General features: G+C 43.2%; 3 protein-coding genes and 1 long non-coding RNA gene across 4 annotated transcripts; 2 read left to right on the forward strand and 2 right to left on the reverse strand.

Moving 5' to 3' along the window:
- Window positions 1-1,153: 1,153 nt before the first annotated feature.
- Window positions 1,154-4,876, reverse strand: LOC310864284 (secreted frizzled-related protein 2-like). Its single transcript, XM_083772918.1, has 4 exons — window positions 4,524-4,876; window positions 2,850-3,106; window positions 2,454-2,534; window positions 1,154-1,793 (listed from the first exon to the last, which is right to left on the reverse strand). Exons 1-4 carry the CDS (start codon window positions 4,790-4,792, stop codon window positions 1,387-1,389), a joined length of 1,014 nt encoding a protein of 337 aa, XP_083629044.1. The 5' UTR covers window positions 4,793-4,876; the 3' UTR covers window positions 1,154-1,386.
- Window positions 4,877-9,829: 4,953 nt separating this feature from the next.
- tomt (transmembrane O-methyltransferase) lies at window positions 9,830-15,749 on the forward strand (the record flags this gene model as incomplete). The annotated part of the gene is made up of 4 exons (XM_083773000.1): window positions 9,830-10,091; window positions 11,416-11,612; window positions 13,156-13,278; window positions 15,552-15,749. 4 exons carry the CDS (start codon window positions 9,830-9,832, stop codon window positions 15,747-15,749), a joined length of 780 nt encoding a protein of 259 aa, XP_083629126.1.
- A 1,182-nt stretch (window positions 15,750-16,931) lies between these two features.
- triap1 (TP53 regulated inhibitor of apoptosis 1) lies at window positions 16,932-19,031 on the forward strand. Its single transcript, XM_083772622.1, has one exon. It carries the CDS (start codon window positions 17,100-17,102, stop codon window positions 17,331-17,333), a length of 234 nt encoding a protein of 77 aa, XP_083628748.1. The 5' UTR covers window positions 16,932-17,099; the 3' UTR covers window positions 17,334-19,031.
- A 2,864-nt stretch (window positions 19,032-21,895) lies between these two features.
- LOC310863943 lies at window positions 21,896-24,559 on the reverse strand. The gene is made up of 3 exons (XR_014569698.1): window positions 24,420-24,559; window positions 23,431-23,595; window positions 21,896-22,145 (listed from the first exon to the last, which is right to left on the reverse strand). It is a non-coding gene; the product is annotated as an uncharacterized lncRNA (long non-coding RNA).
- Between the last annotated feature and the right edge of the window lie 261 nt (window positions 24,560-24,820).

Consider the following 24,820-nt stretch of genomic DNA (forward strand, 5'->3'; position numbering starts at 1 on the left):
ATACTGCGAACATTGTTTTCAAATGATCAATATTCAATACCATGTACAAAGAAATAGTGTCCTGAGCTTAATGGCATGATTGCATGCACCAAATGTCCAAGAAGTGGGTATTTTTGTCACATTCTTAAGTCAATAATTTGATGACCGGGTCACCATCGGTCAGTAAGAGACCGGAGACCACGCCGATCATCAAATTATTGGCTCAGGAATGCGACAAAAATAATCTTCATGGGGAGTGTAATTGATAGAAAAAAGGTATTTTTGGGTAACCTATATATTTAATATCGCTCTGGGTGCTTTGAAATGCATTGTCTGCACCATAATACAAAGGCTGTTAATAGCTATTGTATTTATTCAGTAAGTCTGTTGAAAAACGCATGTTCTCTTGAATAGACCTCAGCAGCACCAGTTATTGACAGAAATCGGAGGTTGCATTAAAGGGACACTTCACCCTTTTTGCAAAAAAATATATGTTAATGACGTTTAGAAGCTTTAGATCACTTTCCTGGGGGTATTTATGTGTGTAATATGTGGTTTTAGATATTTTAGATTGTAGCAGTGAGCCTGTTGTCTCTGATGTCATGGACACTGGTCTCACTACCTTCCTGGACTACAATTCCCATAATTATTTGGTGCACTGCTCCTCCTTGTGGATAGGGGGAGAGCTGTCTTACTGAGACAACATGTAGTCCAGGAAGGAAGTGAGCCCAGTGTCCATGACATCAGAGACAACAGGCTCACTGCTACAATCTAAAATATCTAAAACCATTATTACACACATAAAGACCCCCATGAAAGTGATCTAAAGCTTCTAAACGTCATTAACATATATATTTTTGCAAAAAGGGTGAAGTGTCCCTTTAAAGCTTCTTCCTAGTTTATTATTACTAAGAGAAAATATCTGAAAAAGATAAAATCTGAATAGTCTTTTAGGTGCAAGGCTCAATAATGCAATGGGAATGAAGAAGTAGCCAGCACATAATGGATGTCTGTGGATCGAGGTGTTGGCTCTCATGCAACTATTCCACAGCATCGACGCAGTGTACGGAAACGGAACCTAGGGATTGTTTTTAGACTCCTCTCTCTAGTTACAACTTACTTGGCACAATAGATAATGAAAGCAGCCTAGAAGTGTGCATAGTTGAGCTGCAAATGCCAAATGTTGATAAATCATTATCTTACATCATCTAGAAAAGTAAAAATGTAATCTGTCGACTCGATTCATACTTCAGACGGTTACAGTAAGAATCCCAAGATACTTGTCACTAATAACTATGGTCAATTAGTTACATAGGATCTCAAGCTATTGGTCACTATATGAACCACCAGTAACAGCCGCTGTCAGTGAATATGACAAAATGTCAATGGCTGATGATGTGTATCCACCTATAGCACTGAGCATTGCTGTCTTAACAGAGCCCTGATGAACTTCTTCAGCTCTCTGTCCCCTCTGGTCCATCTCACCAGCCTGCTCAACACAAGGCGTCCCTCGTCAGCCTTAGCCAAGCCCAGGAACCATCCCCCTGCGGCCTTCTCCCCTTCCTCTTTCCTTCCCGAATTCCTCCGCCGCCTCTCCTCCGCCGCTCCTCCGGCCTCCATGGTGTCGTCCAGGCCGGGGCAGATGCAGGCCCCCCCCTCGGGCAGCCAGAGGGCATTGTGGGCCATGGCCCCTCCGACCCCCTCGGCTCTTTCTGCTCCGCCTCCGGCCCACCTCAGGATGCGGCTGCGGCCCAGGGGCACCAGCTGGCGGTCTCCGCCCACCACGGACACACTGCCCAGTCGTAACTTGAACGCTGCGAGAGGAGAAGGGGGAGGGGCGGTTAGAGCAGTGGTTCTCAAAACTTTAAATTTCAAGGACCACCATGGACACCTATTTTGTGCCAAGGATCCCCCATACAAGATTGTTGTTGTTAAAATGTTTCAAAAACATCCCAAAAATGGAAAATTGCAGGAGTTTGCAATGCACAACGCGTTGTGAGCTTGTAGATCGGCTATCTTCAAATAGCCACTGTGTATACATTTTTATTAACAAATGTATTTACTAATTTTGCTGGGGACCATCTGGAACTCAAGGACCCTCAAGGACTCAAACAAACTAGTTAGTGATTTTCTTTAGCACAAATATACATATATACAATGTTTGCTACACAGTGTTAATTAAGCTTGGAAGTGTAAAAATGTAAACAGTGTTACAAATGTATACGCGGACACTAAGGATGTTATGTTTTTCTAAACATGAGACATGAAACACTGTTCTTGAAGACACATGTTGAACATGACATTCATTCATTGCAAGGCCATGTTCAACACCTATATGTCATTTTGAATATGTCATTTGTATCTGCGCTCTGAAACAGCAGAAAATGAACAGTTTAATCTGTATTTTGACAAAAGCATGCCACCGAATTCATGTAAAACAAACATTATTGATGGAGGGCGCTGACTGCTCTCACCATATGGACTTTGGCAGAAGTTGTCCTTGATGTCGGTCTCTCCCTCAGCGGCCAGACTGCAAGCATCACAGATCACAGTTCCTGTAGGATTGAAAAAAAGTTTAAGCTCTATATTCTAAATAAACGGTGCTTTTATATAGCACCTTTATTAACACTAGTAGTTTAACAAAAGTGTGTCACTTCTTAGGCCTACTGCACATTAACCACCAGTCATGCTAGTGTTAAACCCCAGCATCTATACTGTGGCCTGGGGATGGCTCAGATTAGTTGATCAGCTATTTTCTGCGAAAGCCATCCTCACAATAACAGCCAACAGAAAATACACTGGTGTAGAGCCCTGAAGGACACCGGGGAACCATATGGGGTTTAAGTAGTTAAAAAAACAACAGCACAAACCTTTGGACGCCTCCTCGTGCGTGGCCTCCTGTGTCCTAGGGGTCTCCAGCTCCCCGGTCTGTGGGATGCAGAGGTCGGTGTCCAGGGGGAACCTGGAGCAGTTGAACATGTCGGGCCAGGGGAACCCGAAGGCGTTCATTACGGGCACACATCCATCCCGGACCACCTCGCACAGAGACCTGCACGGCATCACGGCTCCACTCAGCTCCGCCAGACACACAGGGGCGAAGAGGGAGCACAGGAACTTCTTGGTGTCCCTGGTGGTGCAAAAGTAAATTGATGTTATTTTGATGATTGGTATATATTGGTATTTTGATTGAAAAGGTGTGTGTGTGTGTGTGTGTGTGTGTGTGTGTGTGTGTGTGTGTGTGTGTGTTGCTGATCTACATAAGCATGTAGATCCACTATTTTCACAATATTTATCTGTGGAACCAACTAAATCTAATCATCAACTTCTACAACAAGTGCTTATCAGGATGGGGTGGGGTTCAAATAGAACTATTTTGCTGGGCGCAAAGTCTGAGAACCACTGGGGTATACAACATAAATATACAACAAATATAAAAGTACACATACTCAAGTATTGTACTCAGGGTTTCTGTAGGTGTATGTAAAATGTAAGCCCTTTTATTAATATAATTTTAAGACCAAACAACAAAAAACAAAGTGTGATGTGTTTATATAGCCAGGGAGGTCATAACGTCTATTGTTCTGTTCATTAAGTGCCAGGAATGCCATGAAACCCCCTGCTAGTCTGTTTAGCACCTGATTAGTTTATCTATTGTATAACCTAAGTACCAGCAATCTGGGGACAAGCCTGTGCTTTTGTGTTGCTAATGCTTACTAATGCAGCCTACTCCTAAAATGTTGAGTGAGAGCTAAAGTAAGCATTTTAAACATTTGTGTGGTTTTATAGTGTTTTGCTAGGTTTCTCTTGTTTTTTTGTTTCGTTATCAGTTTCGTTGATCAGTTTTTGTTTTTGTAGTAGGCCTACTGCAGTTATTGAAAACTGATCTGCTTAGTCCAAGATTTAGGATGTATTTATCGATTCTGACATCGTCACTGTCAGAATCGATAAAAAAAAACATCTACGAGTCTAAATCATAGGCTATCTGCTAATTACTTTGTAGAGGCCAAAACATACATTCACCGGCAATTAAGCCCTGATTTAGGCTACTCTGTCAATTCAAAACTAAGATCTTAAATCTCACAAAGTGTGGCATTATGACAAAATGTATTAGCTTGTAGATCATCTTTTTAGGATTTGTACCACTTTTGACAAAACTTGTGAAAATGTATCCTACTTAAAAATGTGAATAACAGGATTTTAGGCTCACTAGAGTGTAGGCATATTTTCTACACTGTGGCTACTTAAGAAAACAAGAAAGAAGAAAAACTCTTCATTACAATTTTATGCATTTAGCAGACGCTCTTCCAGAGCAATTTACAACACGCTAGGTAAATAATAACGCAGAGAGAAGAGTGTAGCCTATTACTATTGTCTCAATAAACTATAGGATCGTAAACCAAAAAGCTACAGTATCCCTCCCGGCTACCATCGAAAGAAATAAGAATCTGTACATTGATTGAACACCAAGTAAACAAGAGCCTGGTATGTGTTTAACATGCTAGAAGCTAGATAGTAGATGACATCCTTAACGGACGGTAGGCTACCTGTGGCACAGCTTGGAGATCAGTGGCAGCCAGGCGGCAGACTGCTGCTGCGCCTCCCGTAGCGAGGTGTGGTCCAGCAGGTTGGGAACCCGCATCTGTCGGTATCCGACGCCGTGGCACAGGGAGAAGGTGCTGGGGATCGGTTTGCACACGGAGCGCACGGCAGAGGAGCCGCTCAACTGTGCGTAAGTCTGTGCGTCGGAACTGCCAGAAGAACGCGCAAATAGGACCCCAAGGATACATAGGATACAAGCGGAGGCCATGATCATGATGAATGATGGATCGTTGTTGTTGTTGTTAGAAAACAATAACTGAACTGAAGTTCTCTCCAAGCTCACTCACTCGTGTCTATACTCGACCTAACAAAGAGGGGGGTGGGGGTGCAGGCTCCTCCTCTCAGCCATATCCCACCCTGTCAGACAGGTTTCATGACGCCCCACATACTTAATGGGTGGGGGTACTGGGTAGACTAGAGCAGTTGTAAATCCAAATGTAGTCATTCCAAACCTTTTTTCATTGTATTTGAGATTGAGGCCAAGCAGTACATTAAAACAATGTACCTATAACAAAACAAACAAAAAAAGAAATCTGCAAGAGCTGATGCTTTCTGTTCAGTCTTTAATGTTTTCTGTTGGTAATCTGATGTTGTGTATTGTTGTATAGTTATTGTATGTCATGACTTTAGTTTATATCCATCCATATGATCCATCCATCTTTAACCGCTTATCCGTAGTCGGGTCGCGGTGCAACAGCTCCACCAGAGTCCAGAGACCTCCAGACCTCTCCAGAGCAACATTAGTAACTTCCTCCTGGGGGATCCCAATCCCAATGTAAAAACTCCATCTGCAGCTCTCCTCCCAGTGGGAGTCTGGGATGTGCATCGAGGACCTCCCTAGGGAAACCTAACCATGCCCAAAGTAATTAAACCACCTAAACTGGCTCCTTTTCACCCTAACTCTAAGTTTCAGGTTGGTTTACGGAGAGTGTGCTGTGGCCTATCCGTCTCAAACGCTGTTTGAGGATCTCTTCCCCTGCTGGTTTTTGGTCAGTACGTGGCCGCAGTTCTTTGTTGCTGATGGTGTTAGGCCAGCAGATATGGAGCAATGATTGCTATCATAATATAGAGCTACACGTATAAGACCAGTAAGACGCCTAAGAAGCAAGAAGCCTGCATCCGCCTTGTTGACAGTAGACTGCTGGGCGAGCACTTTGGCATGGGGGGGGTCAGATCAACATGGAATTAATTCTGTACTGGCCATATAAGGACTGGAGCATGTAATAACTTTGAGGCAGGCCCATCTAGAGTTTGAATGGACAGGTAGGTCAAAAGGGAGACATCAGAGAAGATAGCAGTAAGGACGATGAGACTAGCTGGCCACTGCCACCGACGCCAATAACTCCCGGCCAAAAAGCTTGTACTGTGGGAACCAACACACGGGCATCGATCGAGAGGACGTCCCACACCTACCTATGTGGACGTACTAAAGAAGGATGCTGGCGCAGAAAGCACAAATGAGCTGGCCAGATGTTTGGAGAACCGAGATGACTGGAGACGCCGATGGAGGGCTCGTAATAAATGCGACCTGCAGTCGCAATAACACCATTATTGATCCTGTGAGGGCCATTTAGTTGCCAAAGGCAATGCAGCAATTAAGATACAGATTACAGGGCAAAGAACAAGTACTGTAGATATACAGCAGGGTAAAAAATTCACCATGCGAATAATTGGCAAATAAAGTCTCTATCTACTCTATCTATGCGTGTTCAGACAGTGCTGCAGACAGTGGAGGTAATAACCTAGCTATCATCATCACACTCAACCACAGGTTGAAAGACGCTCTTTGATGTTGTGCCAGAAAGCACCAGTGGTGGAAAAGTACTCACATTTCTTTACTTAAGTAAAAGTGTCAATAATGCAAAGTAGAAACACTGATACAAGTAAAAGTCTGGTGATAAAACTTGAGTAAAAGTACAAAAGTAGGCTAGGAAGTAAAAGTAGGCTACTCATTATGCAGAATATACCGTTTCATACCTTATAGGCCTATAGGCTTCAATTGATTAAACAATCTTTTGAAAATAGCGGATCTAAAAGATCACATCAGCATGTTGCAATGCGCTGTGAGCTTGTAGATTGGCTATTTTCAAATAGCTAAAGTTTAAATAGTGCTGAAGTGGTTATTCTACATTTTGTAATAATAATCAAAATGTACAAAGTAACTACTATACAGTTTTCAAATAATTGTAGTGGAGTCAAAGTAAAATGTTGTCTGGGAGATGTAGTGGAGTAAAGAAGCACGATAGATGAGAGTTCACACTTTACGGCTGAAACACGGCAACAGAGTTACTATGACGACATAAAGTGTGATTGATGCTTAAAGGTATATTCAGTGATTACACTAAAAAAACCTTAGGTTTCGTTTTTGGCTGTGGGACCCAGCCTTTCGTCCAATCAGGATAGAGAGTCAAAAACGAAACCTAAGGTTTTTTGACCCCCAGGGGTTAACTGGGGACAGGGAGGAACTCCTTATATGGCCAGCACACTCTATAGTAGGGAGGATTATCACAACAAAACAAAAAAATAAGTGATATTTGAATTAAGTGAAATCACTGAATATACCTTTAACATACCGTTGACATTATGGAGAAGATTGATTTTCGAGTGATGGAAATAAGCGAATTAGCACTAAAACCCGAGGGCTTATGGTTGGGTAGTGCAGGAAATAGCCAATAATGCGTTTTTGCACAAACTAAACAACTGCAACTAAAGGTGAAAAAGCCTTCTATCACGAAATTCTCCTTTATGTACAGTATACTAGAGTACTTAGTTACTTTACACCACTGGAAAGCACAAGCCTGCTCCGTTTCAACACCACAACATGACAACACCACCAGTGTTCGTAATGAACTGAACATCTAACTCACACACACAAACAACCTGCCTTTTGATCATTTCCTCTGTGATTATTCTGTACATGTCAGTCAAATGTCATCATGTCATGATGACTCACGGCCAATGCCAGGGCCAATTCATCCATTGGGCCAGTGGGGCCGTGGCCCAGGGGCCCTTGGCTCTCAGGGGCCCTTCAAGGAAACTGGATCGCGCAGAACTGGGTTTGAGGCCCTGAAATTGGCCATTGATTTAGTTAAATTTAGGTCAAAAAGATGATAAAAACACAAACAAACACAAAAATGTCACGTGCTCGCACTCTATGGGGCCCCCAAAAACATTACCGGCCCAGGGGCCCTCGTGGGGGTTAATCCGTCCCTGGCCAATGCTAGCTTATTGTAATGTAGGCCTAATGTAGGTAACTTATTTTGTACATTAGTGATTCTCAACCTTTGTCATTTCAAGGACCCCCAGTTTGAAATGTATTTGGCAAAAGACCCCCATTTGATATGACTTTATTTGTTTTTTGTTTTTTATAAAATTGGGATAAAGCTATAGCCTACTCAGTGTTGTGTGCTTTCTGGACCTTTCTCAGTGGAGTGTGAAACCGAACTCCACACACGCCTGCGCACCTGTCACTGCTGCTAACCCGATACCCCCCCACCCAAAAAAAAAAAACCCATCTCTCACACTGATGTCTCTCTAGCTGTCTCTCTATTCCTCCCAGGCAGCATCATAACTATATTAAAGTGTACACATACAACTTCATGTATTCATCCCATTGTGGCTAACAAAGGCCAATTTCATTATCGTACAAGGTCTATTGTAAGCTTTAACTGGTCATTATGATATAGTTTTATTTGGGACCAATGCCTCATGTTTGAATAGATTCACTGGCTGCGGGGCTATGTATGAATTATTTAAAGGGTCGGCTCATTTACCTCCTCTGTGTTCCAATGACACAACTGTTTTAAAGCTCACTCGCCACTGAAGTGCCACCGCCGTTGTGCTCTTAATGTGCTGCTGTTCTGCGTTCGCCAAGTCCGCTGTGTAACAGGTGAGTTTGTGTGTTTTTAAAACCCATTTTGACCTGAGATCAGATTCTAAAAATGTCTTCTACATCCTGACAGTTTTCTGAAAAAGCTATGTTTCTGTCAGTCGATTTAAAAAAAATAGCAGACCTACAAGCTCGTAGCGCGCCACTCGGTGGCGCGGTATGAGCTTGTAGATCTGCTATTTTTCAATAGCTAAAGCATAACATAATGCTAACACCAAAAGGGGTTCCCGCCCAAAATGGGTTTAAAGGAAGTGTTATACACAGTGGTTTGTATTAGGGACTATGCTTTTAGAATACACAATGCCGGTTCCTTTTTGAGGGGCGCTAGCCCCTCCTATACAGCTTTTGTCCCCTCACGTCTCATATTTGCCATTGACAATTTAGGTCATATGTGCCTCAACACAAACATTAAATGCCATTGACAATGAAGGGAAAATGTACGTCATATGTAGATGAGCAAATCAGCTAAGCAATCACATCAATTCAGTTGTTCATGAGATGATGTATGATGATGTATAATGACTCACTTCACACAGGTGTGATTCTTTTCTCCAAGATGATGGTCACCTGAAGCAGTAGAATGTCTGCTGCTGCAGGTGACCATCATCTTGGAGAAAAAAATGAAAAAAGTAAAGATGATAATAATCTAAAGTTGTTGATGTGTGTAGTTCTTTATAGATCTAGCCTCTTATTTGTGATCTCAAAGTGCACCAGATTGAAGCATTTTCATCGCAAATTTACCCCCCCCACCAGTGTGACAATGCGTGGGGGGTACACATAAGATAATCTTGCATAGGGCCACCTGCCTCCTAGAAACGGCACAGAGTAGAAAGATAGAGGCAGCTCTTGAACGATCACATAGAATAAGATAAATAAAATGTAGTCTCTATAGAGTTGCGTTTACATGAATCAAGATGTGACAATACAATTTATTGTATTGTCACGCATGATTCATCAGATCAATTTAAATATGTGTAGAGTCTTGCCACTTGTATACAGCTACATATACAGCTAATAGCTACTAGCCTACATACTGTAGACTGAGACAGAGTGCAGGACCATGCAGTGTTCATCAATCATTGATTGATCCGCTTGCAGAGCTGATACAAAGCCTATCACACAAACTTTGGCAGCCCCCCTCATAACTCAGACGATCCCCAAAGGGTCCTAGACCCCCTGTTGTAGACCCTGTGTTTAGTGTGTCAAATGGAATCAAATGGACCCTTGCAGGTCTGAACACTGGATTCAACTGTGTAGATCGGGGGTAACAAATGGGGGGCCTTGGCCTAATGCATGTCAAACTGAGGGTCCTAGAACAACTGATCTATGCTAAATGATGTAGCTTTGCTCACACACATCAGGATGGTGTCTCCTGCCATCGCCCTGGCATTCCTGCCTCTGCTGCTGACTCTGCTCATCCGCTACCGCCACTACTTTGCACTGTTCTACTGGGCGGTTCTGGTGCGGATATGGAAGGACTGTAGGACCGGGCTGAGCCGCGAGGAACGCGCATTCCAGTACATCCTGACCGAGGCCACGCCCGGAGACCCCGAGTCCATCCTGAACGCCTTCGATGAGTGGTGCAGCAAGGTGGAGTACATCAGCACCATCGGGCCCAAGAAAGGTGAGGATTAACCAATGAACGCCTCTATTCTTAGTCATAGATATTTAAAAAATCACACCCGCATTAAAGTCTAACTCATGTTGCTATGATTAGGTGATGTAATGGTGACAAAACAAACATTACATTCTCCACTCCGGTCCCTCATTGCTTGCACCACACCACAACAGCTCACTGAAACACAGTCTTGAATGGCTGCTATGCACACATTGCAGGACAAAATATCACGCAACCTCAGTGACAATGTACAAACATCCCTGTGTCATTCAGATTCCATCCATCTTCATCTCTGTTATAACCCAGACATCTTTATGTCTGTGACATCTACCGGTAGGCCTAATACACCAGTTGTAGTGGTTGATGAAGAGTTCAGAAAAATGTCTGTATTAGAGATGGCCTGCACCTAGGGAGCGTACCTATGTTCCCTAGGTTCTATGTTAAGCCTTTTTTTTTTTTTTTTTTATATATTTTTTGTCCCACGATTTTGTAACCCATTTTTCACCCCTGTGTCAATCATCTAATGTGATCCTGGGCTCTACACACCCTCCGCCAACCTAGGGAGAGCAACGGACTTAACTTGCTTCCTTCATGCTTGAGTGTCCAAGTTGCTCCTTTACACCTGACAGGGGGGAGTTTCCCTGGTTGGACGTAGCGCGTGGAAGGAGCACGTTATTCCAACCAGTTCCTTTCCACTCCATCAGGCGTCCCGGCTGGCCAGGGGGAGGCAGTTTAGAGACCAGGATTACTGCATGTTTTTGTGAGGGTACCTACCCTAGGGGACACGGGGAGAACATGCAAACTCCACACAGAAAGGCCCTTTCGCCAACCCCGCCTTCGGGTATGGGCACTGATGACGCGGAGGAGGAAACACGCCGCCAGCACCCACAGCGCCCCGAGCGGGAATCGAACCCAGGACCTTCTAGCTGTGAGGCGACAGCACTACCAACTGTGCCACCAACTATGTTAAGCCTTTGACTATATCCTATAGCTTATGACCAAGGTCATTAAATACCAACCACTTCAACATACCATCTCAGAGCTGGGCTATAGGTGCAGACTATTTGTTTTTATATTTGGTAGCTTAGGTCCTAGGACATCGGCACAGACTGGTTGTTAGAGGGTTTCAACAACTTGGGATGCCCAAAAAGGAGGCCAAAAGTACTGTGCTGTCTCTGCCATAATTGGTCTGGAGAAGAGACACTGTTACTTATACCCATAAAGTACCGAGTCTGAGTGATATATAATGCTCATTGTATTATGAAGACATTTACCATGTGCTTTGTTTCATGTGGACATGAATAAATCCTTAAAATGTGGCTTTCTCTAGGTAAGATCCTGGACAGACTGCTGTTGGAGCGCAGTCCAATGACAGTGCTGGAGCTGGGTGCCCACTGCGGGTACAGCACGGTGCGCATCGCCCGGGCACTGCCACCCGGTGCCAAGATCTACAGCTTGGAGATGGACCAGGGCAACGCCACCATAGCCGAGAAGGTCATACGCCTGGCGGGCTTTGATGATGACATGGTGAGAGGACGGACACACACACACACACACACACACACACACACATGCACACATACTGACACGCACACACACATTGTGCAGTAGTTACTTGCGCAAGCAGAGCGCGCAAGTACTGTAATCGGCTGGGTATGTCGGTGTTGTCTGTCGGCCAATCAGGGATCGACTGGGTATGTATGTCGGTGTTGTCCAATAACCTTAGTTATGTCATTAAGAATGGTGGTGGACTGGGTATGTATGTATCTATGCATGTATGTAAGTACAGTATGTATGTCGGGGGAGGAATGGTACGGGGTCCCTTATTGGCTGTTGATGGTGACGTAACTATGGTACGTTTTAAGGTTGTTATAAGGTCAATAACGGATCTAAAGGATTTAGAACAGCAGTTGTAATAGACATTAGTTAGTAGCAGTACTTGTGTGCTCTGCTTGCGCACAAGTAGGCCATGTATGGCCTACTTGTGTGCAAGGCGCAAGTTGGCACCTTGACAGAGTGCATTTCTAGTTAGCACTATTGCCTCACAGCAGGAATATCCTTACAATTTAGGCATTTAGCAGACGCTCTTAATCCAGAGTGATTTACAGTAAGCAAGAACAAAACATGGCAATACTATACATCATATACATAAAAATCGTCATGATGAATCATACGTAAGCTAAGAACCTAACAGTGGAATATCTATATAATGAAACTATGCATATACTATATGTCTATATAAAATGCTATCTAAGTTAGATAAATTGAGCCTTTGCATACGCCTGTAAGGTCTAGGGCTAGGGCAAGCTGCTACGGCAAGTGCTACGGGAGTACGGGCTAAGTTGGAGTCTGAAGAGGTGGGGTTTCAGACTACGGCGGAAGATTGGGTTCTGCAGTTCTGATTGCAATGGGAAGTGCATTCCATTGTTTTGGAGCCAGACGGGAGAAGAGTTTGGGACGTGTGGAGCGTCCCAAACTCACCCTCCCAGCACATGGAGGGTGATTTCCAGTATGCATGTTCCACTGTTTTTGCGTTGGGTTTGCTACGGTTCCCTCCCACACAAAAATACATACAGTACATGCAGTACATGTACAGTAAGAGTATCTGCCAATGCCCTTGAGCAAGTTACTGGCTGGCATTACTACTGGAGTTGGTCCCCAATCGCTGCACTGTCCACACATTGTCACTCTCAAGCTGAACTGTAGTAAGCTGGGGCAACATCCCACCGTGATGCGTCACCCGCCTGACGAGACGGGATCCCCTGGGAAGCGCAGTTCTCACTCGGACCAAAGTCACAATATTTTGAGGACTCAGATTAAAACAAGACAGGCGTGTCAAGTACGCTTGAGCCCCGTGAGGCACCACCGAGTGAGGCTGCTTCTGGCGACTCATCACCATTTAAGTTCTCCCATCACGTCAATGGCTGACGATGTGACGCTGTCGCTGTGTCTCCTGTGTCAAACAGGTGATGCATGGTCCCGGTTGATGCAACAGGTGTGAGAATATGTTGTCCCTGCTTACCATTGGTTGTGCCAAATAGTAAATAGTTACTGACCTGTTTGTGTCCAGGTGGAGTTGATTGTGAAGCCCTCGGATGAGGTCATTCCTCAGCTGCGCTCTGACTACGGTGTGGAGACGTTGGACTTTGTCTTCATGGACCACTGGAAGAAATGCTACAAGCCGGATCTACAGGTAAGACAACAAGGAACCTTCTGGTCTACAGGTAAAGCATAAGACAAGGAACCTTCTGGTCTACAGGTAAAGCATAAGACAAGGAACCTTCTGGTCTACAGGTAAAGCATAAGACAAGGAACCTTCTGGTCTACAGGTAAAGCATAAGACAAGGAACCTTCTGGTCTACAGGTAAAGCATAAGACAAGGAACCTTCTGGTCTACAGGTAAAGCATAAGACAAGGAACCTTCTGGTCTACAGGTAAAGCATAAGACAAGGAACCTTCTGGTCTACAGGTAAAGCATAAGACAAGGAACCTTCTGGTCTACAGGTAAAGCATAAGACAAGGAACCTTCTGGTCTACAGGTAAAGCATAAGACAAGGAACCTTCTGGTCTACAGGTAAAGCATAAGACAAGGAACCTTCTGGTCTACAGGTAAAGCATAAGACAAGGAACCTTCTGGTCTACAGGTAAAGCATAAGACAAGGAACCTTCTGGTCTACAGGTAAAGCATAAGACAAGGAACCTTCTGGTCTACAGGTAAAGCATAAGACAAGGAACCTTCTGGTCTACAGGTAAAGCATAAGACAAGGAACCTTCTGGTCTACAGGTAAAGCATAAGACAAGGAACCTTCTGGTCTACAGGTAAAGCATAAGACAAGGAACCTTCTGGTCTACAGGTAAAGCATAAGACAAGGAACCTTCTGGTCTACAGGTAAAGCATAAGACAAGGAACCTTCTGGTCTACAGGTAAAGCATAAGACAAGGAACCTTCTGGTCTACAGGTAAAGCATAAGACAAGGAACCTTCTGGTCTACAGGTAAAGCATAAGACAAGGAACCTTCTGGTCTACAGGTAAAGCATAAGACAAGGAACCTTCTGGTCTACAGGTAAAGCATAAGACAAGGAACCTTCTGGTCTACAGGTAAAGCATAAGACAAGGAACCTTCTGGTCTACAGGTAAAGCATAAGACAAGGAACCTTCTGGTCTACAGGTAAAGCATAAGACAAGGAACCTTCTGGTCTACAGGTAAAGCATAAGACAAGGAACCTTCTGGTCTACAGGTAAAGCATAAGACAAGGAACCTTCTGGTCTACAGGTAAAGCATAAGACAAGGAACCTTCTGGTCTACAGGTAAAGCATAAGACAAGGAACCTTCTGGTCTACAGGTAAAGCATAAGACAAGGAACCTTCTGGTCTACAGGTAAAGCATAAGACAAGGAACCTTCTGGTCTACAGGTAAAGCATAAGACAAGGAACCTTCTGGTCTACAGGTAAAGCATAAGACAAGGAACCTTCCAATCCAGTGGAGGTCATGGAAGAAGTTCTCAGGTATTTTACTTAACCCATTCTGACCTGAGATCAGATTCACACGAGGTTTCCGCCGGACACACACTGGTCTGATGAACCCATTCTGACCTGAGATCAGATTCTAAAAATGTCAGTCGTTCTTCGATTTTTCAAAAAATAGCAGACCTACAAGCTCGTATCGCGCCACTCGGTGGCGCGATATGAGCTTGTAGATCTGCTATTTTTCAATAGCTAAAGCATAACATGATGCTGACACCAAAATGGGTGCCCGGTCAGAATGGGTTAAAGGAGCACTTCATCCATTTTTATATCATAACTGGTCCTCACTAAAATGCTCACCGTGGCACAATTTCCGTCTACCCAGTGTCTCATTGGTGGGCTGTGGACCAAACCTACCAGTGTCATCATGGGGATTCAAAACTAATAGAAACTACAGTCTTTCTCTCCCTGTCAAGTTCGCATGCTGAAACAGAAACCATGGATCGTGCATTCATAAAAACATAACACAAAGTTTGAAATCTTGACTACAGATTATCTCATTAGTACAGGCAGGTTTCTGATCCCATGCCTACCTGCCTCCACAGCCCACCAATGAGACAGATAAATGTTGCCATCTTATAATAATGACCAATTATATGAAGATAGGTTGGAAAATGGGTGAAGTGGTGCTTTAAGGCCTGTATTCATTTGAATAGAATAAAAATACAAAATAATTGGCATCAAAATACAATACGCTATACCTGCCTAAAGTAAAAGTACTCATTATACAGAATGTGAGCTGGTAGAAATAAATCCCCAATGTAGGCTATATTATTAGTGTGGTTGCCGACTCTTGTAATTGCAACACTTTATTCCGTATTACCTATTATTATAATTTTACTATTATATCTATAGCTGTCACACACTGATGCAGCATACAGTGGCTAGAGTGACACAACCAGAAATGTGTGAATAATTCCAGACCTTCTTTGTGTTTTTAGCTGCTGGAGGGTTCTGGTCTGCTGGGAAAAGGCTCCATGATCCTGGCTGACAACGTGTTGTTCCCTGGGGCTCCCAACTTCCTGCGACACGTACGCAAGAGCGGCCTGTACGAATGGAGGGTCCACCGCGCCTGCCTGGAGTATAGCCGAGGCATCCGGGATGGCATGGCTGAGCTCATATACCAGGGAGTCACATAGAAAACCACTGGTTCCCAAAGTGGGGTCCCTGAGGCTGTGCAATATTCCACACATGGTCACTCCAGCCCATCATGAACTAATGACTCTTGCTCATGTCCAAAAATCTAATTGAGGGTTGCTTGCTAGGGTTGCTTTTCTAACATCCATTTTTACGACAATACTGTATACTGTAGTTAGTATACCCAGCTTGGATAAACTCATCCAAATCCATCCAAGTTGTTTTTATTTTGGTCCTAGTGTAAAGCAACTTTGAGTGGACCTAGAGAAGAGCTATAAGTCGTTAAAATTGTTGTTGTTATTATTATTATTTAACTGTGTAATTGTATCAAAAAAGACTGGCTAAATGTAATTAATTGGAAATTCACCTTTGAAGCAGCCATAATTACACCCAACCAACTCCATCAACTCCACCACCAATACCCTCTGCTGGACATTATCTTTAATTGCAGCCCCCTTCTTTTGTGAGATTCGGTCTAGTATTTCTCCAAAATCAATAAATTATTTACATAAATGACAGTCACAGAGTTAATTCATGTTTCATCATAATAATTAGGTACACACTCCTCATTCCCAGTGACTTAAGTGGTGTATGGGTATGGACCATGGTTACTTGTATTGTGAAAATAAACAAGAGAGACCAGGAGGATGTATGTAGGCCTAGTTAACTAGCCTCAGGCCCGTGTATTACTTACTACTTGATGTGAAAATTGGTCACATCACATGGTGGTGAATGAATGATTATATATGGATGCGTCCATGCGTGCGCGTGTATGGTGTATGTACCATAGACGTATGTACGCGTGGCTGCTGGCAGTGCTGGCCTGGCATGTCTAAATTGTCTATGGTATTTCACACCCGCTTCCAAGTAGTACCAGCCCGCAGCCGTTCTCGCTGCTGGCCAGCCCCGCAAATGTCACGTGTGTTTGTGCAGTGACGTCTCAGGGAGATCGTGCTGACGTCTTGACGCCCGGTCACCGGGTCCACCAATCAGAACGCACGTTTCAAGGATTGTTGGAGGAGGAGCAAGGAAGGAAGGGAGTCAGGAAGAAAAAATAGCAGACATATAAGCCCAAAACACGTTGCGGTGGTGACGTATTGTGGGCTTATAGATCTGCTACATTCGGCAACGTCGACACGATCGTTTGTATGTACTGGTATAAGGCAGATAAACACTAAACAGTCATAGTACCGTGTCACGCGGAGGACGTTGGAATTAAACAGTATTTAAACGTCATATTCTGTGTTTTTGGAACATTGTCCTTCGTCTAAAGACATTTTCTTTTGTTTGGGGGGATATCTCCGTTGTTTAAACAACATTTATTGTTTCGGGGGACATTTTTGTTTTCCGTAATGAACAGCGTGGGAGAGGGCTGCACCGAGCTGAAGCGGGAGTACGACCAGTGCTTCAACCGCTGGTTCGCCGAGAAGTTCCTGAAGGGGGACCGTGGGGGGGACCCGTGCACCGACACCTTCAAGAAATACCAGCACTGCGTGCGGCAGGCCATCCGCGACAAGGACATCCCCGTGGACGGCGTGGACTTCATGGGGCCCAACAGGGACGACGATGACAAGCCGCAGAGCTGAGGACATGATGACGATGCAACCTCTCTGACAACAACATAATGAGCCTGCCCTGGTGCTTATCTGAATGGAGGGCATCATTAACCACCATAATATAACAATAAACAGAAGTGGGGACAGGCTATGGCTATCTGACTGAAATCACCATGCTATTTTTGTATCCTTGCATTCCTATAGAGGGTATGCGCATGCTTAAAGTGAATGGCACACATCGAGTGGCAAAGCAACATGCAAAGTGATTTTAACATTGTTTAACGCTGCAACCAGATTGAACTTTTCTGTTTGGACTTTGGATGCATGGGTTGTCAAGGCCATAAAGTATTTTTTGCTACTCCGTAGGCATTCCTGCATAACTGGGTTTGATGATGATGATGTCATGTTGGGAAATGTAGGTGAAATGTAAAAAACCCAAAATGAAGAAACTTTAATTTATTTGGCTATATCATGTGTATGAAAAGGTAGACCTTAGTGTTGTTAACCAACTTGAAACCTATCTTCCCTGTTCAAGGGGGAGTAGGGAGCATTCACTGAATATAGCTGATCTACAAAGTCACAATGTGTCGCAGCATGACGGCTGACTGCTGAGCAACTGCCTTGTAGATTATGACATGAACATGAACCGTGGTTGAAACAAAAAAAAACAAATTGTCCTTTAAGTGGTTAAATTTAGACTTGCCAATATTTGTTTACCCCTATTTTAAGCCAATTGATTGCCACTGCTGTTGTGTCCTGAGTGACTCACCTATCACATTCCCTGCTGACAAGCACTGCTCCAGCACGGCCAATAGTGTTCACATTAGACGCTCATCCAAAACTGAAGGCACCTTAACTTTTATCTGATAACAGCGTTGGTCTTCTTGTTGGGGAGTTCTTTTTTCTATATCAGACGTGGATATAAATAATTGATGGAGAGGTGACTGTCAGCCAGTAAAGCATGGGCCAGGACTCAGGAGTACTGTGTTGTTGTGGATCTCTCAGGGGCCCCTTCAGAGCCTGTCGAGATTCCGATTAGGAATCCATTGGAGCTTGCCCAATAGACGCTACATTCAGGAATGCCTACTGTCTGACTCTGACAACTATTCATCTATAGCAGTGGTTCTTAATGTGCGGCCTGGCGACCCCCTAGCGGTCCAGTTGACCCTTTTGGAGTTTCCAGGGGTCCGTGGTCAAATGCATATCAAACTGGGGGTCCTTGAAATTAAAAAGGGAACCACTGATCTATAGAGATGCAGTTTTTAACACTGTAAATGATGTTTGCATAAGATGCTGAGCATTGGCGGACATTATTGAAGTTGCAAACAGCATGTGTGAAAGGATTATTTCTGTCTTTGTAATAACATGTATTTTTTAGACTGTCCTGCAAAAGGCACTGAAAATGCAGCTATACTATGGCCACCTAGAGGTTGCCTTTGTTAGGAAGGGGATTTGTGCCCCTTGTTGTCCTGGAAGAATTCAGCTGGAGGTGATGCTTGCAACTGTAGCAAAGCTGTGAGCAGAGCTGCAAACATTTTGTTTACAGTGAAACTTGGATTTATTTAATCTAGACTTTTGCAATGTGACGGTGTGATCTACTCCATGGATTGCTGGTTATAAAGGCAAGATTATGTGACTACATAAACTGTTCTGATTGCTTCTTTGATGTTTTGTTTCGGTTTATTCTTTATTTTTAGTTGAGTGGGAAATCCATCTGTGGTGGAATTTATAGTAATTAAGTGAAAGTAACACCACATTGTAGAGCATTTTTGGTAACGACAATAAAAGATCCGGAAATATTAGGATTGTAATGAAACTGTACTCATTACATTCTGCAGTGTGTAACCCATTTGTTACACATTGCAGATCACAACCGGACTAGAGTTTAAACAAAACATCACAGCACTTAACTGGAGTAAGTGTAATAATTAGTTACTTTCCACCACTGTTTTTTCATACTGTGGTGACTAACCTCATAGAATATCTTCATCATTCAATGCTGTTTAATTCACTATAATCCCCAAATTATAAAATAGCACACTCATTTATGAGATGTAGGAGACAAAAGATGGGATATGGTGATACAAGGTTTCTGCCCATCATGACGATATGGATGGAACAGTGAAACATGGGATTCACAGGGAAACCATGTGGCTCCATTGTGGAGCTCACACTCGTGATATCACTTTGTGAATTGTGATATCAGTCATCTATGATGTAACACCTGTGTGAAGTGAGGGGCGCTCTTATCATCATACATCATCTCATTCCGGCCAATCAGAATTTGCGTAATCACTAATCACCTTCGTCTTCAATGTTTGTGTCACGCGAATTGTCCATTAACTGTCATGGGATTTAGATTCAGTACTGCTTGTGTAGGACAGTTTGTGTTGGCACATAACATACACTAAAAGCTGGAGCTAGGAGCTCCAACTTGTGGTTTTGTGTGGCCCGGGCCCCCGTGACGCCATGTGGCGGCCAAGTCTATGGACCTTTTACTATGTAGTGGGTGCCACAGACACAATCACTATGACATAGTGGCGGCCAAGTCTGGACCTTTTACTATGTAGTGGTGCACTGGGTGCCACAGTACACGATGACATAGTGGCGGCCAAGTCTTACTGAACTTCTTCTTCACACAATTGTGATCTTTAAGTATTCGAGAGATAACGTCCGCACACCCGGTAAAAATTTATAGCAGGTGCGTATAGGTCCTGGCAGAACAGCAAACGTTTTAAGGAAGGAGGAGAGACCCGCACACCGCCACTTGCTGGTTCAAGAAGTTTATCTCTTAACAAAATAAACTTCTTGTACCAGCAAGTGGCGGTGTGCGGGTCTCTCCTCCTTCCTTAAAACGTTTGCTGATCTTTAAGTATAAAATGTTAATAAATGATACTTCTGTGGCCTATGTTGGCAGTGTACACCAGACATTTGGTGCTGCTTTCTCTATTGTAGCTCTGAACACAGACAGACCCTCTAATACAGTGTTTCTCAGTGGGTCGGGAGTCTACTCGGGACCCATCGGTGGGTCACAAGGCCATTTTTCTTGAATTCTTTATAGTATTTCAAAATATTTTCAAAAATGTAAAATATTTATCACAATTATAAATTATTTACAAAATAATTTCATAACACAAAATCAAAGACTTTCTCCATGATGGATCCACATCATACCCACGTGCACACGTGTCTGACACATGTCAAGGACTACAACCTTGCTTCAACTAATTCAACTAATGAAAAACAAACATGAGCCATCCAACATCCATGCAGTGATGAATACAGTCCACTAGAGGGCATCATTACACAGGAGAAATGCCATAGAGAACACCCAACAGAACATAAATTAGATTGTTCTGCTTGTGTCGTCCTTAAGTTATAAGTCTACTCTTTCCATCAAATGTAGAAGCAGAATTCACACTGTTCGTGACACTGATACCAGTCTGTTTGTAAACACACTGACACATTTTATTATTATTGTTGCACAAATCACATTCATGTTATCATTGAACACAGCCGTTAATTCTGCTGCTTCCCGAAGGGGGGTTGGTCTGAGGACCCCCTGGCATCCTTGAGGGGGTTCCAGGGGGTCTCCAGAAGAAAAAAAAAATCACACTCATGTGAAGTGAGGGGCGCTTATCATACATCACATTCTGTGCTCTCAGCCAATCAGCTGTGCTCACAGCGCCTCTCAAAAATAGGAACAATTTAATTTAAAGTGGCACTGTCACTTTTTAATTCATAAAATGTGATTTTGTCCAAGTATGTTGGACAAAGCAGCTTTAAGTAGTATTCAGTGCGTGGGGAAAGTAGCTAAGTACATTTACTCAAGTAGTGTACTTAAGTACAATTTAAAGATGCGTTTATATTGTTTAAGTATTTCAGGGGTCATCGCCATCTTGTGGTGGACATTTGTGTCAAAATTCCATTTTTGCCATGGACAATAATGCCAGAAATACATAAATAGCTAGCCCTGATTGACTATAACAGGTCTGTAACTCTGAGAGGACCAATGGGTCCATTTGGTTCCATTTCCATACACTTAAGTGTATAGTGGGGGTCCACTAGAACTATAGTTGGACTCCTAATGTGCAATAGTGACGTAGTAAAATAAGTGTCATACATATATTCAGAAGAAAAGCTGGAGACTTAATTGAAATTCAGTATAGGTAGCCTATAAGTAACTATAATGAAAATCTAAAAATATGCCAAGTCTTTGCCATTTCTTGATACAAATTTACCTCTGAGATGTGGTCTGCTTATGTATGCTGACGCTGTGTGTAGATATTTCATATTTTGTTTAAATGTCTGATACTATTTTTCCATCTGCTGTCAAAACATATCTTTATGGTGTTTATGTTATACAATATCTTTAAATTTATATGAAATGCAATATTATGACACATATTTACATCATGCAATGTATCATGAAATAGCTTTACATTATGGAATATTATATTTTGGAACATTGTTAGTTTGTTACTACATACATACATACATACTGACATCTATGCATTATTAAATAAATCATTATGAAATGTCACTTTACAGAATATCTTTACATTATGATATATCTTGTGTGCAAAGAGGAATAGAGTGCATCTAAATTGGTAGACAAAGACCCAGGGGCCACCCGAGTGTTCAGGGGCCACACGGAGGGACCAAGTCATCTGAGTGTCCATGCATGGGGCCCCCTTAGGGGCCCGGTTAAGTTCAGCGACGACATTTCTGGGAGTTGATGCTGTACAAAACGTCCAGCAGGGCATCGAGGAACATCTCCGCTGATCTCTTCACGTAGAACTCACACTGTGGACACCCTGCTTCTACAGTCTGAGAGAGAGACTTAGAGACAGAGAGAGAGAGAGAGAGAGAGAGAGAGAAAGAGTCACTACTACACTACCTCTTGTCAATCATCTTTAGGCACGGTGGCACAGTTGGTATAGTGCTGTCGCCTCACAGCTAGAAGGTCCTGGGTTCGATTCCCACTCGGGACGCTGTGGGTGCTGGTGGCGTGTTTTCTCCTCTGCGTCATCAGTGCCCATACCCGGGCATCTCCCTGTGTCCCCTAGGGTAGGTACCCTCACAAAAAACATGCAGTAATCCTGGTCTCTAAACTGCCTCCCCCTGACCCTGAGGGGAAAGGAACTGGTTGGAATAACGTGTTCCTTCCACGCGCTATGTCCAACCAGGGAAACTCCCCCCTGTCAGGTGTAAAGGAGCAACTTTGACACTCAGGCATGAAGGAAGCATGAGTTCAAGTCCGTTGCTCTCCCCATGTCCCCCATATATGGGGACTAGGTTGGCGGAGGGTGTGTAGAGCCCAGGATCACATTAGATAATTGACACAGGGGTGAAAAATGGGTTACAAAATCGTGGGATAAAAATTATACAAAAAAAAGAAAAAGAAACAATCATTCAAATCACAAATAAATACAATGTACATGAATCCATAAAAGAAAAACACATCCAGTTAATCATCACCCAGATCAAGACACCCAGATCACATTGAACTGATCAACACCCCTTTGCAGGATCACAAATCAATCATTCTGGCATTCACCATACCATTAACACTGTCCGCTCCAGCCCCGCCCCCCGGGGACTGCCCATAAGTCTGACATCCCGTTAGTCTGACCTACCGGTTAAGACTGAGGTTTGGGTTAGCGACCTACGTGGCCGGTTAAGACTGAGGCGTGGCCGGTTCAGACTGAGGTTTAGGGTTGAAAATGTCACGTTTGCGACGGCGTTGTGAGCTTGTGCTGTAGACCAGCTCTTTAGTCCTAATGTTCACCCCCAGAATAGGAACACTGGAAATTCACCAATGATGACAAAAATGTGAATAAATGAAGTAGGGAGGCCAGGCAGGTTGACAGTGATTAAGATTTGTAGCAGTGACCACAAAATTACCACAAAACTATTTTGAATAAATGACAAAGTGCATTCAGCAGCTGGATACAATTCCAGAAGGGGAACAAAGGACATAAAAAAGAATGATCAATGATTAGTTGTTTTTAGTCGATTAAGGTTCACTTAATATATTTACCATGCAGTTCATAACTCCTAATCTATGTTTAGCTTCCTTGTTATTTACTTATTAGCTGCATGCATCCAATCATCTCTCCCTCACCTCATTGACCATCTTCTCTAGAATGGCTAGGCGATAGGCCAAGCGATAGGCAGGGGTTCGGTGGGGAGCTCTGGGTACGGGTGGTGATGTGTAGCTGGTCCATTCCCATCTGAGTACTTTAGCTTCTGCAGCAAAGCAGCTGATTGTGGAGCTGGGACATTTCTGCTGGAGAAAACATAATAGTCATAATAGCATTAATATCATTGTTGTCAGGCAGAAACTTTCCGTATTTCAACCTTTCATTTATTTTATTGCCAAATCACAAGAAGTTGCCTCAAGACACTTTACATAGCCTATACAGAGCCAGAAACCCAACATGTATTGTCAGTTACTTCTTAAAGCACCACTTCACTCATTTTCGACCATAGCTTCATATAATTGGTCCTCTAATCAATTATTAGATGGCATTATTTCTGTCAACTCACTCTGTGTCTGAGTGTCTCAGAGGAGGGCCATGGACAGTTCAGAAACCTACCAACCATTGACATCATTGGTATAGGCAACCAAGGCAGGCGTGGTCATTTTAAACCATTATCTCCCAGGTGTGTAGCTTCCCTGCCTAAGTTAATGGATCATTACCATTTCCCTTTCCCTGCTCTATATCTCACTCTGCCTCTGTCTTCTCTCTTCTCACAGAATACTATAAAACGATGGAGCGACCGTGAAACTAATAACCTGGTAGCAGTCATTATGCATCTGTTTTCATGGGTAAGTTACTTTTGTTTTTACCCTATGTGTGTTAGTGAAAAACCTGCTGCTGCCTGCATGTTCTTTCCTAATGGTACCAACTTTGTGGATAAAATCTTATCCAACAAAAAAACATATTCTAAGTTTAAAGTTTTAGGGGTAGGGTTAGGATTAGAGAGGCTAAATATCATCAAATGGTGGTCAGTGGCTCAAATGCAGAATAAATAATTGATGAAAATGGCTGAAAACCACCCTTGTAGAAAACATACAGTGACAAATGACAATATGTTGTAAACACATACGTGATAGTTGAGCAGCGTAGGGGTGTAAAGTGTGGAGTCAAACACGTACGTCTGACTCTGATGAGAAAGACACACAGACATGCACACACACACACACACACACACACACACACACACACACACACACACACACACACACACACACACACACACACACACACACACACACACACACAGTTTTTTAAGAGTAATAATAATACAAAGGGAGGGGCGCTCTTATCATCTTACAACATCGAGGAGGGAATTCGGTGCGTTCACTTACACAGGTGTTACTTCACATTACAGTATATCACTTTACAAATTATTTTATAGAAGAATAGCTACTTTGATTATTGACTTTAATTATTGTTAGTGTAGTCCATGTCATGAGTAAAGCTATTGTGAATGAAAGGATACTTCGT

Source organism: Protomyctophum parallelum, assembly GCF_964188405.1.
Source record: "Protomyctophum parallelum genome assembly, chromosome: 9".
Taxonomy (NCBI): domain Eukaryota; kingdom Metazoa; phylum Chordata; class Actinopteri; order Myctophiformes; family Myctophidae; genus Protomyctophum; species Protomyctophum parallelum.

Coding starts and splice junctions, on each gene's coding strand:
- LOC310864284 (XM_083772918.1), bottom strand. CDS start 4,792: ATGATCATGGCCTCCGCTTGTATCCTATGTATCCTTGGGGTCCTATTT. Junction 3,107..4,523: donor ATCTCCAAGCTGTGCCACAG/GTAGCCTACCGT, acceptor TTGCACCACCAG/GGACACCAAGAAGTTCCTGT. Junction 2,535..2,849: donor GCACGAGGAGGCGTCCAAAG/GTTTGTGCTGTT, acceptor TCAATCCTACAG/GAACTGTGATCTGTGATGCT.
- triap1 (XM_083772622.1), top strand. CDS start 17,100: ATGAACAGCGTGGGAGAGGGCTGCACCGAGCTGAAGCGGGAGTACGAC.